This window comes from Rhinatrema bivittatum, chromosome 7 (genome assembly GCF_901001135.1).
Source record: "Rhinatrema bivittatum chromosome 7, aRhiBiv1.1, whole genome shotgun sequence".
NCBI classification, from domain to species: domain Eukaryota; kingdom Metazoa; phylum Chordata; class Amphibia; order Gymnophiona; family Rhinatrematidae; genus Rhinatrema; species Rhinatrema bivittatum.
In genome coordinates, this window is record NC_042621.1 from 140506253 (window position 1) to 140521072 (window position 14820).

Genomic DNA, 14820 nt, shown 5'->3' on the forward strand with positions numbered 1-14820 from the left:
CTTAAAAAGGGAGATTACAGGGCTGCTTCTTAGACCATACATCCGCTGATCACCCTCGCAACTATAGGCGTCAGCTGCAAGGGCTGAGACCATGCTTCTGGTGGATGTGCAGATCTAATCCTACAGCGCATGTGCCACATAGGCTACCCCAGCCTCCAACCAAGCAACCTGCCTGGAACTGGCCATTAGGGTAGAATCCTTTTCCTGAGCTTTCTGCACCCTGCAAAAACCGGCTCATCAAGAACCTGAGGAATAGGGGACGCAACTCCTACTCTGGAACAGGCAGTGGACCTTTCCCCACTGCAACCTCCTCTGATTCAACAGGGACTGATGCACCTCCAGAACCATCTAACGGGTGGCAACCAGAGACCTCCCCCGGGTCACTAGCACCCTCTTGAGGCTCCTCCCAACATGCAGAGATGGACTTCTCGCATTCTGTGAGGCTCCCACCCACAAACCTCTGTCCCCCGCCTGGCTAAATAAGCCTTAAGAAGGAGCAGGACAAAATCCAGTGAAAAACTCTTTTGAATCACTGGTATCCAGCCTGGCTAAATAAGCCTTTTGCAGTCTCCTCAGCTGGCTCTCCCTTGCTCTCCTGGTCCTCAGGAGCGCTCTGCATCAACCATGAGAGTGGGAGCAGAGAGTCCCTGTCCTCCCTGGACTCCATCTGCCGCCTACCATGTGGAGGCAAGATGGCTGTCGCCGCCATCTCCTCCTTATCTCTGTCAGTCTCCTTGCCAGTATCCGCCAGGTGCAACGCTTGCCTGCTGCCCCCAAGGAGCTGCCTTCACCCCCGGAGGCATAACAGGGACAGAGGCTGCCTGAAATCAGGCTCTAACACTGTTCTCCACGTGTCCTGTAAGATTTGGTGCGTTGCGCAGTCAATGCCATGCTGCTCTCACACATGAGTGCTGCGCTGACAGCACACTACCTCTGAGAGCCTGGCTGGACCCCGGGTAGAGGAATGCAGCTTCCTAACACATGCCGCACCAATTGCTCATGATACCAGTCAAGCCCTCCCAGGCCCTGGATGTGCTAATGTGGTTTCCTGACGTGTGCCGCACTGCCTGCATAAAGGCCCGCTGAGCTCTCCCAGACCTCCTCACCCCCTGTACCAGTACCAGGAGAGCCAACATGACACAAGCGCTAGCAGATCACTGTCCCACTTACAATTTGCTCTATCTTTTTTTACAAAAAAAAAAGGCAGACATCTTAGACAGAACAAGACAATAATGGGACACTTCTCTGAGTCTTGCAGCCCGGAACAGGTGAGGGGGATCCAGAAGGACTTAAGGAGCCAGGCCCCCTCACTTTCAATTCCTTTGCTTACTTTGGGTCAAGACAGCCAGGGACAGCCAACCCCCAGCTCGACCTAAGAGATGGCCCACGAAGGAACTTAGCACCTTAGGGAGCCAAATCCTTTTTTCTTTACTTCATCTTTTCTTTCTTTCTTTTCTAACTCTACCAAACTCCAGTCTGCAGGTTTTACACCTCTACCATCTGCTGGAGACAGAGAAATACTGAGGGACTGCAAGTGGAACTCTCGGTTAGGTAGCAGTGCCTCAAAGTTTTGTTCTCTGTCTCCATCTACTGGTAGGGATGCAAAACCTACTTGTCTGAACTGATCTGGGGTATGAACAGAAAGCAAAATTACCTCACATAGCTGAGAAAATTACAGGATGGATATGGACAAGACAACAAATATCTTGGTAAAACTCAATGATTACATGGTCACTTACTTATGAAAACCAGCAGTCAAAATACTGTAATTTTGAGAAATACTGTTGGCAAGTACAATGTAAAAGAAAGCACTTTGGCATGTATAAATGTGTCTCAGCTCTTCTTGAACTCTTGATGAATTCATTTGTATACATTCTTAGTTGCTGCCTATGTACCATGAATTGCAGAGCTCAAAATATTCACCTTTAAATGCCTCAGAGTCCGTTCAGAGTTCTGGTGCAGCTTCTCGATGTCCTGTTTCATTTCCTCCAGTTCTTGCTGGGCGATGGTGCACTTCTGTTCCGCTGTCAAGTTGTTTAGTCGCTCAGTTGTGCTGCGGGACCGGGACCTGCGCCTCGCTCGAGTTTGCTGCCCAAAAGGGGAAGAAAGCAAAACAATGTAATACACCTGTCCCAAATGCTGAGTTCAAGAAGTAGCAGAGGTAAATAAGGCATCTTTTTCAAGGATATGGGTAGTTTAATTTATAAAGAACAAGAATATTCACTGGTTTCAAAGCCCATGAAAATCAGAGCTTAAGCATAAACTGTTTAAAGCAAAAGGACAGCTTTCAGAGCAGTCACACTTAAGACAATCTTTGGTCAGCTAAAATTTGCAATATACTATGTCCTATGAGACATGTTTCCTAACCTGTAACACAAAGGTAGGCAACTCTGGCCCTTGAATGCTGCAAGCCGGTTGGGTGTTCAGGATATCCATAATGAATGTACATGAGATGCATCTGCAGGCAGTAGAGGTGGGGCATGAACAAGATGGCCACTCCGTAGCTGAACGCCACAAGTGAGTTCTGAAGGACAAACTGTTATAATTATTTCTTGCAAATATTTTCTTCAAAATGGGATGGAAGAGAAAGCCGCGAGGTGAGCCTTACCCTGCAGCCCCTTCGATGCCTTCTGTTACCGGTCCAATGGACGCGCATGTGGTGTGCAAGGATTCCATCGCAGGAGCTCAGCCGCAGGAGAGAAGGGGAGGGGAAGAAGAGCTACCCTCACTCCCTGGCTCTTTGTCTCCATTAAGCCCTGCGGAAGGAACTCCCCCCATGAATCCAGCTGTAAGATGGAACTCCCCCGAGCCGGGAGCCACATCGTTAGACCAAGTAGTTTTGCGGTGCAGCTCTGCAGGGCAGGACGGAGGAGAAGGAGAAATACAGGGCCCAGGAAGGTTATCGGACCAGATCGGGGGAGAGGAGGAGAGGAGGATTCAATGCTGGAGTATTCTGGAGGGGCAGCAGGAGGTACACCCATAAGAACTGAGCCAGTGGCGGTAAGACCAGCTATATTTACACCAGAGACCATATGGGAGACAATTGTTGAAATGAAAACCTCTATATTAGCTCAAATGAAACCCTTGAATGCCTCAGTAAAGGAATTGGAGGAAAAAGTAAAAGCTGTGGCTAATTCAAATGCTGATCTAGAACAACATTGCAAATAACAGAGATCAAACTAGAATTATTCAAGACGTTCAGAACGCTACTATCAAAGAAAGAGTAAAAAACTGGAAAACTTGGAGAATGTAATAAGAAATAAGAATCTGAGATTTATCAACTTTCTGTAGATTTCATTGATATCTCCTCGGGATACTTTTAGAAGATATCTTCAGGAAGTACTAGATATTACAGAATCTGAAATGCCACCAATATGGAAAATATACTATCTCCCTAAGTTTAAAAGATCTTTGGAACAAAATGAAGGTGCAACAGCTTTGGTTCCTGTTAATGAACAATCACTGGATATCTCTACGTTTTTAGAGGCTTCCGATACTGAGCTTGCGATACCGGCAACTTTGATAGTTAATTTATCTTTAGAGATAGATAGAGAGTGGCTATTGAAACATTGTCTTAGGCATAGGAATGTGTTATTCTTAGGGTATAATGTCAGGGTGTTCCCGGACATGGCACAGGAGACACAAAAGAGGAGAAAGGCCTCTCTCCTCATGAGACCGCAGGTACTGCAGTTTGGAGGGGCCTTTTTCCTGAAGTTTCCCTGCAAGTGCTTAGTTAAGCACAATGGTAATTCATATGTATTTTATGACCCCCTACAGCTGTCACAATTCCTGGCAGGGAGAGTTCCCCCTAGCCCCGCAGAATCCAGAGACAACGAACCTAGTTCCTAATAATATATAATTTTTGTAAGCTACGTTAGCAGTTTTGATTTTCTAGGTACTGTTTATTATAGATTTCCTAAGGTTGTGTAAATCGACCCCCCCTTTTTTTTTTTGAGGGCTAGATAACAGAGAAAGAATAAGTTACTTAATGTATAATTTCCTTATTGTGAAAAATGGTGTTTCTTTCTTTGTATTTCTTATCAAGAGAATTTATCTTGTTTGTTTCTGTAAAATTGCGTAAAGAAAAAGAAAAAAAAAAAAAGAGGTGGGGCATGAAAATGCATCTGATGAATAGTCAATGTGGAGAGCTTGCAAACCTGACTAACTTACAGCATTCGAGGACCAGAGTTGCCTACCCCTGCTTTAAGATACGGTGTAGTGGGTGTAAAGATTATAGAACAAAGCAAAGAGGTTCTGGCTGTCCAAATTGAATGGAATGAGTATTTTCTAACATAAAAGATTTTATAGATAATGGTCTAACCACACCCAGATCAATTTTGAGAGGCTGAGCCACCTTTGCGTTTCTACAGTATTTTGGGCTTTTGTGTTAAAAAAAAAAAAAAAAAAGACTACAAGTCCCAGAATATAGGGAAATGGAGTTTCAGAAAACAAGGAATAGGAAAAAAACAAACAAAAAAAAAAAGTATTTATAAAAGTGGGAAGAGAGCATTTAAACATTCTCCTTCCTCGTTTATAAACTGAAGACTAGAAAATTTCCTAATACACATCACTTCCTTGGGAAATTCAAATCCAAGAGACTATAACATAGCATAAAATGAAGACCACTATGATCAACATTACCTTTTAGATATGGAGAGGAGTTGCTTACTTGTAACAGGTGCTCTTTGAAACAGCAATTCACCGGTCATATGTGGTTCATGTGACTGTGCTCAGCACCAAACACATGTCTATTCCAGAGCTTTCTGGAAAGGCCTAAAATCTTTTACAAGTGCAAGGTGTTGCATATAGGGAAAAATAACCCTTGCTGTAGTTACATGATGTTAGGTTCCATATTAGGAGCTACCACCCAGGAAAGAGATCTAGGCATCATAGTGGATAATACTTTAAAATCGTCAGCTCAGTGTGCTACAGCAGTCAAAAAAGCAAATAGAATGTTAGGAATTATTAGGAAGGGAATGGTTAATAGAACGGAAAATGTCATAATGCCTCTGTATTGCTCCATGGTGAGACCGCACCTTGAATACTGTGTACAATTCTGGTCGCCGCATCTCAAAAAAGATAAAGTTGCGATGGAGAAAGTACAGAGAAGGGCAACCAAAATGATAAAGGGGATGGAACAGCTCCCCTATGAGGAAAGGCTGAAGAGGTTAGGGCTGTTCAGCTTGGAGAAGAGACGGCTGAGGGGGGATATGATAGAGGTCTTTAAGATCATGAGAGGGCTTGAACGAGTAGATGTGACTCGGTTATTTTCACTTTCGAATAATAGAAGGACTAGGGGGCATTCCATGAAGTTAGCAAGTAACACATTTAAGACTAATCGGAGAAAGTTCTTTTTCACTCAACACACAATAAAGCTCTAGAATTTGTTGCCAGAGGAGGTGGTTAGTGCAGTTAGTGTAGCTGGGTTCAAAAAAGGTTTGGATAAGTTCTTGGAGAAGTCCATTAATGGCTATTAATCAATTATACTTAGGGAATAGCCACTGCTATTAACTGCATCAGTAGCATGGGTTCTTCTTAGTGTTTGGGTAATTGCCAGGTTCTTGTGGCCTGGTTTTGGCCTCTGTTGGAAACAGGATGCTGGGCTTGATGGACCCTTGGTCTGACCCAGCATGGCAATTTCTTATGTTCTTACTATGTAAGCACAGTAGTTTCTGCACTGCTGATAAAACAGATTTGACTGGGGAGAACTCCAGAAAGGGAGCTGGAAGGGTTTGTGTGACTGATGAACTGCTACCTTTAGAGAACACCTGTTGCAGGTAAATGATTTCACTTTATCTGAAGACAAGTAGACACCTTCAGTGGCTTGCAAAAGTATTTGACCCCCTAAAAAGTTAGCAAATTTGTGTGAATTACAAATGACATTTACACAGATTGATCCAGACAGTATGTTCATTTCAAACCAGAGAGAGAGAGAGTGAGTGTGTGTGTGTGCATAAAACAGGGATGAGAGAGCGAGCATGTAGGAGGGGGGAGTCTGCATGTCAGAGAGATTGTGTGTGGGGGGAGGAACCTCGGTGAGAGAGCATGTGAGAGTGGAAGCCTAGGTAAGAAAATGTGTGTGGGAGGGGGAGCCTGTGAGTGTGAGAGAAAGCATGCAAGAGTGGGAGCTTGTGTGAGAGAAAGTATGTGGAGAGAGAGCCTGTGTATGAGGGAGGAAGGAAAGAAGACAGGAAGAGAGAAGAAACAGAAAAGCAAGTTTCCGTAGATAGCAGGATGAATTAGCCATGCTGTCTGGGAAGCATCACAAACCCAAGTAGGTGGAGTTTCCTCAGCTAATCACAGAGCTTTGACTCTGTGCAGCTGCACGGTAGTGTTCCCGCGCATTTCCCTCACCTCTTCAGTTTCTTTGTAGCCAAGCGAGAGGTAAGTTAAAAAGTATGTGTCCCTTGTGTGACTGTCTAGAGAGGAGGGAGGGAACGCATGACTAATTCATCCTGCTATCTATGGAAACACCGTGGATAGCAGGGCTGAATTAGCCATGCTGTCAGGGAGTCCCAAGCTCCCAGGTTGTGCCTGTGGCTATATGGACTGGAAGGTTTGGACAGCAACCCTTAGAGAAGTAGACAGTCTCATACATGTTGAAGAGTTGATAAGAATGCTGTGCCTATTGCTGCTTCAGAGGTCATTTGTTGTTGTAGACAATAGTCGGATGTAAAGGTGTGGATGGACGACCATGTTGCCGCTTTGCAGATATCAATCAATGGCACTTTGTTCAAGTGGGCAACTGATGCTGCAGTGGCACGGATTTGGTGCGCCTGAGGCTTTTTGTTAAGCTTAATGGAACGTTTGTTGTAGCAAAAAAGAGAATGCATTGCGATAACCAACTGGCGATAGTTCTTTTTGAGACGGGCTGTCCAGGATCATTTGGATTAAAGGAAAGAAACAGCTGAGAAGGTCTAGAAGTGGATTGGGTCCTTTGTTTATAGTAAGCCAGAGCTCTTTTACAGTCTAGGGAATGTAGAAATTTTTAACGGTCATTCGCAAGAGGCTTTGGCATGAAAATGGGCAGAATTATGGTTTGATTATGATGAAAAATCAATACCACCTTAGGTAGAAAGGTAGGGTGAGGGCAAAGAGTCACCTTGTCATGGTAGAATTCTAGATAAGGAGAGTAGTGAACTAAGGCCTGGGGTTCACTGACTCTTCTCGTGGATGTGATGGCCACCAGAAAGACTGTTTTCCATGATCTCCCCTCTAACACAATTCCTAGGATTATCTCTAATCACCTTAACCCTTTTCAACTCCCAGTCACTCTCAAAAAAATCTCATTTGCTCAACGACCTCCTCCTGGACACCCAACCGGACATCTGTGCCATTACAGAAACATGGCTAAAAAACACAGACACCGCCATTATTAACCAGTTGCCAACACAACAATATGACATCTTCTCTATCCCCAGACCTAAAAAAAGAGGGGGTGGAATAATGTTAATAGCAAAAAAAGAACTGAGACTGTCCCAACAAGCCTTCAAATCGACGACCAAATTAGAAATCGGACTATTCAAATCCTCCCAGCTTCAAGTCTGCCTTATATACGCCCCCCCGGGGCTCCTAGAATCCGACCCTTCTCCACTCATCGAAACCATAGCCAAACACATCAACACTAACTCACCGGCTATTATCTTAGGAGATTTCAACATCCATGTTGACTCCCCTACCCTATCATCTAATTGCGAAGCTCTTCTCCTTTCTCTCCAGGCTATGGGATTCAAACAAATTATAAACAACCCCACACACAAGGCAGGCCACACGCTTGACCTGATATTCACTAACGAAACCATCTCGCCCATCACCCCTCCTTCCTGCTCTCCCATCCCCTGGTCAGATCACTCGATGATAACTACAAAATTATATATAAAACAAAAATTGACCCCTATTGTTACTAAATCCTCGATCCAGTTCAGGAAACCCTGTTCCATGGACACTCTCAACAACAGCCTGGCCGAAGAACTAATTAAACTGGACTTCTCAGATGCGGATACCGCTATGAACTCCTGGCAAACTATTACACACTCAGTAGCTAACAGAATTTGCCCTGTAACAACAAAAGTTATCAACCCAGCCCGCACGAACAAGAAACCCTGGTTCTCAACCGAACTAAGGAAACTCAAACAGGATCTACAACACAAAGAACAACGCTGGCGGAAAGATTCCTCCCCTTCCTCACTTGCTTCGTACAAAACTGCAATGAGCTACTATAGGACATCCATTACCCGCACCAAACGAGATTTCTACGCCAAAAAAATACACGGCTTCTTATATGACCCTAAAACTCTGTTCTCATATGTAGCTGCCCTTACCACACCTATGCCCCTCACCATCCCAGAAGAAGAAGCCCAGAACAAATCTACAGAGTTGGCTATCTTTTTTGATAACAAAATCAAAAACCTTCTTGCCCCCCTGGCTTCAACTAACATGGCTCCAAACCCTTCGCAACCATTAAGCCTCGCAACTAATAACCCTCCACCAAATATCCACAGACCGTCACTAGAAATTCTTGAACAGACATCCTCCCTGGAAATTGAATCAATAATCAAGAAAATGAAACCTTCCACTCATCCTCTGGACCAAATACCGACCAAACTACTTCTCACCATCCCTAACACCATTGCTAAACCGCTGGCAGACATCATAAATTGCTCCCTCAATCAAGGATCAGTCCCGGACTCCTTAAAAATTGCTTCACTTAAACCCTTACTTAAAAAACCCAACCTGGACCCAGCCGACCCTGCAAACTTCCGCCCCATTGCAAACCTACCTTTTATAGCCAAGCTAATGGAAAAGCTTGTCAACATCCGACTCACAGACTACCTTGACTCCCACAATATTCTCTACCCCTCTCAATTCGGATTCAGGAAACGCCTAAACACAGAATCCCTCCTTCTTTCTCTAACGGACAACATCCTGATGGGCCTTGACAAGGGACAATCTTACCTGCTAGCCCTTCTCGACATCTCTGCCGCATTCGACACGGTAAACCACAATATCCTCATTAACCGCTTAATGGAAATAGGCATATCCGGCTCTGCACTGCTCTGGTTCACATCCTTTCTGAACAACAGACACTACAAAGTCAAAATAAATGACAAAGAATCTCACTCCATTCCATCAAACCAAGGTGTACCTCAGGGTTCGTCTCTTTCCCCTACCCTGTTCAATATATATCTACTCCCTTTATGCCAGCTACTCAATAGTCTCAATCTCACCCACTTTATATACGCGGACGATGTACAAATCATAATCCCCATCTCAGACCCCATCTCTACTCTAAATTTCTGGAACAACTGCTTACACGCCATCAACCTTCTGCTCTCGAGTCTCAATTTGGTCCTAAATACGTCCAAAACGGAACTACTGGTTATCTCCCCTTGTGACAACAACCCCCTCGCAAATAATGCTAGCATCCCATTAGCAAACCAGGTCAGAGATCTTGGGGCCACCCTTGACTCCAGAATGAATTTCAAAAAATTCATTAACGCCACAACCAAAGAATGCTTCTTCAAGCTACAGGTCCTGAAGCAACTTAGACCGCTCTTGCACTTCAAGGATTTCCGTTCGGTGCTTCAAGCCATACTGTTTTCAAAGATCGACTATTGTAATGCTCTATTACTTGGTCTGCCCGCTTCGTCCACCAAACCTCTTCAGATGCTGCAAAACGCAGCGGCTAGGATCCTTACAAACACTCGTCGCAACGACCATATCACACCAATACTAAAAATTCTACACTGGCTGCCCATCCAATATAGAATACTTTTCAAGGCTCTCACCATCATCCACAAATCAGTCTACCAGCAATCCACTCTCCAACTCACCTTCCCACTTGAATTACATACTTCCGCAAGACCGATCAGAACTGCCTACAAAGGTTCGCTCAAGGCCCCCCCCAACAAATCATCGGTCCACAACACTATTCACAAGCGAGCTCTTTCAACAGCAGGTCCACTACATTGGAATTCACTTCCACAAGACTTACGCCAAGAACAATGCCATTCAACTTTCAGAAAGAAATTGAAAACCTGGCTTTTCGCAGAAGCCTACCGCTGAAGGATCTCCTCAACCATCACTGACTCTCACTCCCCCACCCCTCCCCAATCCCTTCCCCCCACCCAACCTCACCCTTTCCTTCTCCCCCTGGACATACCAGGCTAATAACTGCCTAGGATAAACCTATGTTTTTGTATCTTACAGTTTTTGTTGATTTATATATTTATCTCTCTCTAATTGTTTCTTAGTTTAAACTCTGTACTGTCTTCCATTGCCCAGGTTTTATGCTCCCTGTTTAATGTAACTTTACTTTCTACCTTGATGTTAATTGGTTTCCCCTCAGTTACATTGTAAACCGGTACGATAAGACCTAGTCTTGAGCATCGGTATAGGAAAAGAAATTAAATAAATAAATAAATAAATGTCATATATTTTATGTGGCTGGAGTCCGATGGTTCAAAGGGAGGAAGCATTAGTTGTTCCAAAACCATGTTCAGGTCCCATGGTACTGGTGGTTTAGTCACCAGTGGGCGAAGCCGTAACATGCCCTTCATGAATCTGGAAATTAACGGATGATTAGAAATTGGGAGATAGTTGGTGCGAAGGTGGCGGACCTCACGCGTCACCTAGATAGGATTTTAGACAGTGCTGGGGAGGAGCCGGCTGTCGTGGTACACGTGGGCACCAACGACATAGGAAAATGTGGGAGGGAGGTTCTGGAAGCCAAATTTAGGTTCTTAGGTAGAAAGATTAAATCCAGAACCTCCAGGGTAGCATTCTCTGAAATGCTCCCTGTTCCACGCGCAGGTCACCAGAGGCAGGCAGAGCTCCGGAGTCTCAATGCGTGGATGAGACGATGGTGCAAGGAAGAGGGATTCAGTTTTGTTAGGAACTGGGGAACCTTTTGGGAAAGGGGGAGTCTCTTCCGAAGGGATGGGCTCCACCTTAACCAGGGTGGAACAAGACTGCTGGCGCTAACCTTTAAAAAGGAGATAGAGCAGCTTTTAAACTAGAACAAAGGGGAAAGCCGACAGTCGCTCAGCAGCGCATGGTTCGGAGAGATGTATCTTTAAAGGATACTAATGATGCATTAGAATTAGGGCATCCCGACAGTGAGGTTCCAATAATTAGAAAAGTAGTCCAAGTGCCTGTAACTAAAAACTCACCTGAGCTAAAAAATTCTAACTTATCCCTATCAATTAAAAAGCAGAATAAAAATACAAACAAAAAACAAACTTTGAAATGTTTGTATGCTAATGCCAGAAGTCTAAGAAGTAAGATGGGAGAATTAGAATGTATAGCAGTAAATGATGACATAGACTTAATTGGCATCTCAGAGACATGGTGGAAAGAGGATAACCAATGGGACAGTGCTATACCGGGGTACAAATTATATCGCAATGACAGAGAGGAGCAGTCGGGAGGAGGTGTGGCGCTTTATGTCCGGGATGGCATAGAGTCCAACAGGATAAACATCCTGCATGAGACTAAATACAAAATTGAATATTTATGGGTAGAAATCCCTTGTGTATCAGGGAAGACTACAGTGATAGGGGTATACTACTGTCCACCTGGTCAAGATGGTGAGATGGACAGTGAAATGCTAAGAGAAATTAGGGAAGCTAACCAAATTGGTAGTGCAGTAATAATGGGAGACTTCAATTACCCCAATATAGACTGGGTAAATGTATCATCGGGTCACGCTAGAGAGATAACGTTCCTGGATGGAATAAATGATAGCTTTATGGAACAATTGGTTCAGGAACCGACGAGAAAGGGAGCAATTTTAGATCTAATTCTCAGTGGAGCACAGGACTTGGTGAGAGAGGTAACGGTGGTGGGGCCGCTTGGCAATAGTGATCATAATATGATCAAATTTGATTTAATGACTGGAAAAGGAACAGTGTGCAAATCCAAGGCTCTCGTGCTAAACTTTCAAAAGGGAAACTTTGATAAAATGAGAAAAATTGTTAGAAAAAAACTGAAAGGAGCAGCTACAAAAGTAAAAAATGTCCAAGAGGCATGGTCATTGTTAAAAAATACCATTCTAGAAGCAGAGTCCAGATGTATTCCACACATTAAGAAAGGTGGAAAGAAGGCAAAACGATTACCGGCATGGTTAAAAGGGGAGGTGAAAGAAGCTATTTTAAATATATCCGAAGCAGAAAGCCTGTGAGGGAGTCAGTTGGACCGTTAGATGATCGAGGGGTTAAAGGGGCACTTAGAGAAGATAAGGCCATCGCGGAAAGATTAAATGATTTCTTTGCTTCGGTGTTTACTGAAGAGGATGTTGGGGAGGTACCCGTAATGGAGAAGGTTTTCATGGGTAATGATTCAGATGGACTGAATCAAATCACGGTGAACCTAGAAGATGTGGTAGGCCTGATTGACAAACTGAAGAGTAGTAAATCACCTGGACCGGATGGTATACACCCCAGAGTTCTGAAGGAACTAAAAAATGAAATTTCAGACCTATTAGTAAAAATTTGTAACTTATCATTAAAATCATCCATTGTACCTGAAGACTGGAGGATAGCAAATGTAACCCCAATATTTAAAAAGGGCTCCAGGGGCGATCCGGGAAACTACAGACCGGTTAGCCTGACTTCAGTGCCAGGAAAAATAGTGGAAAGTGTTCTAAACATCAAAATCACAGAACATATAGAAAGACATGGTTTAATGGAACAAAGTCAGCATGGCTTTACCCAGGGCAAGTCTTGCCTCACAAATCTGCTTCACTTTTTTGAAGGAGTTAATAAACATGTGGATAAAGGTGAACCGGTAGATATAGTATACTTGGATTTTCAGAAGGCGTTTGACAAAGTTCCTCATGAGAGGCTTCTAGGAAAAGTAAAAAGTCATGGGATAGGTGGCGATGTCCTTTCGTGGATTGCAAACTGGCTAAAAGACAGGAAACAGAGAGTAGGATTAAATGGGCAATTTTCTCAGTGGAAGGGAGTGGACAGTGGAGTGCCTCAGGGATCTGTATTGGGACCCTTACTGTTCAATATATTTATAAATGATCTGGAAAGAAATACGACGAGTGAGATAATCAAATTTGCAGATGACACAAAATTGTTCAGAGTAGTTAAATCACAAGCAGATTGTGATAAATTGCAGGAAGACCTTGTGAGACTGGAAAATTGGGCATCCAAATGGCAGATGAAATTTAATGTGGTTAAGTGCAAGGTGATGCATATAGGGAAAAATAACCCATGCTATAATTACACGATGTTGGGTTCCATATTAGGTGCTACAACCCAAGAAAGAGATCTAGGTGTCATAGTGGATAACACATTGAAATCGTCGGTTCAGTGTGCTGCGGCAGTCAAAAAAGCAAACAGAATGTTGGGAATTATTAGAAAAGGAATGATGAATAAAACGGAAAATGTCATAATGCCTCTGTATAGCTCCATGGTGAGACCGCACCTTGAATACTGTGTACAATTCTGGTCGCCGCATCTCAAAAAAGATATAATTGCGATGGAGAAGGTACAGAGAAGGGCTACCAAAATGATAAGGGGAATGGAACAACTCCCCTATGAGGAAAGACTAAAGAGGTTAGGACTTTTCAGCATGGAGAAGAGACGACTGAGGGGGGATATGATAGAGGTGTTTAAAATCATGAGAGGTCTAGAACGGGTAGATGTGAATCTGTTATTTACTCTTTCGGATAGTAGAAAGACTAGGGGACACTCCATGAAGTTAGCATGGGGCACATTTAAAACTAATCGGAGAAAGTTCTTTTTTACTCAACGCACAATTAAACTCTGGAATTTGTTGCCAGAGAATGTGGTTCGTGCAGTTAGTATAGCTGTGTTTAAAAAAGGATTGGATAAGTTCTTGGAGGAGAAGTCCATTACCTGCTATTAAGTTCACTTAGAGAATAGCCACTGCCATTAGCAATGGTTACATGGAATAGACTTAGTTTTTGGGTACTTGCCAGGTTCTTATGGCCTGGATTGGCCACTGTTGGAAACAGGATGCTGGGCTTGATGGACCCTTGGTCTGACCCAGTATGGCATTTTCTTATGTTCTTATAAGTGCCATGAAAAGCTGCTGTAGCACTGATATGAACTCGTACTGAAGTGGCGGCTAAACCTGCCTCGTAAAGTGTGTGCAGATACTGCAGTAGTTGAATTGCAGTGGCTGAAAAAGGATTTATGTTCCTAGGGCTATACCAATTCAAATATCACCATTTTCCAGTATAGTTGCATCTGGTTGAAGGTTTCCTGGATGCAATAAGGATGTCTTCTACCTGTGTAGGTAGGCCTAGGTGATTTAGTATTTGCCTTTCAATCTCCACACCGTGAGATGAAGTGATCGATGCACTGGATGGAGGAGAAAGCCCCCTTCTTGCGCCAAAAGATGTGGAAGGTTTTGCAGCATTTTGGTGGGCATACTGAAAGTCGCATTAGGTATGCATACCATGGTTGTCTTGGCCATGCTGGGGCGATGAGTATCATGTCTGCCACATTTTGAATGTATTTCTGATTTGTCCGAGAAATTAGTGGAATGGGAGGGTAGGCATACATTAAGCCTGGTGTCCATGGAATGAGGAAGGCATCCGGGGCAAACCATAGGCTGCTGGAATAAATGGAGCAGAAGGTTTGAGCTTGTCTGTTGGCTTCCGTGGCAAAGAGGTCTATTGCGGTCTGTTGGAAAATGTTCATTGCCACCTCTGGATTTAAAGTCCATTTGTGCGGATGAAAAATCCGGCTTAGACGATCTGCTGTTACATTTTCAAGACCTGGAAGGTAAGTGGCCTGAATTGATACTTGGGCTTTGATTGTCCAATGAAGTATTTGAGTTGCT

General features: G+C 43.8%; 1 protein-coding gene across 2 annotated transcripts in view; it reads right to left on the bottom strand.

Moving 5' to 3' along the window:
- Nucleotides 1–14820, bottom strand: part of CCDC113 (coiled-coil domain containing 113) — a 158023-nt gene that overhangs the window by 119879 nt on the left and 23324 nt on the right. For both annotated transcript variants that reach the window (XM_029609252.1, XM_029609251.1), the window contains exon 3: nucleotides 1924–2088. In XM_029609252.1, the coding sequence (XP_029465112.1) occupies nucleotides 1924–2088 (165 nt within the window). The remainder of the gene's footprint in view (nucleotides 1–1923; nucleotides 2089–14820) is intronic.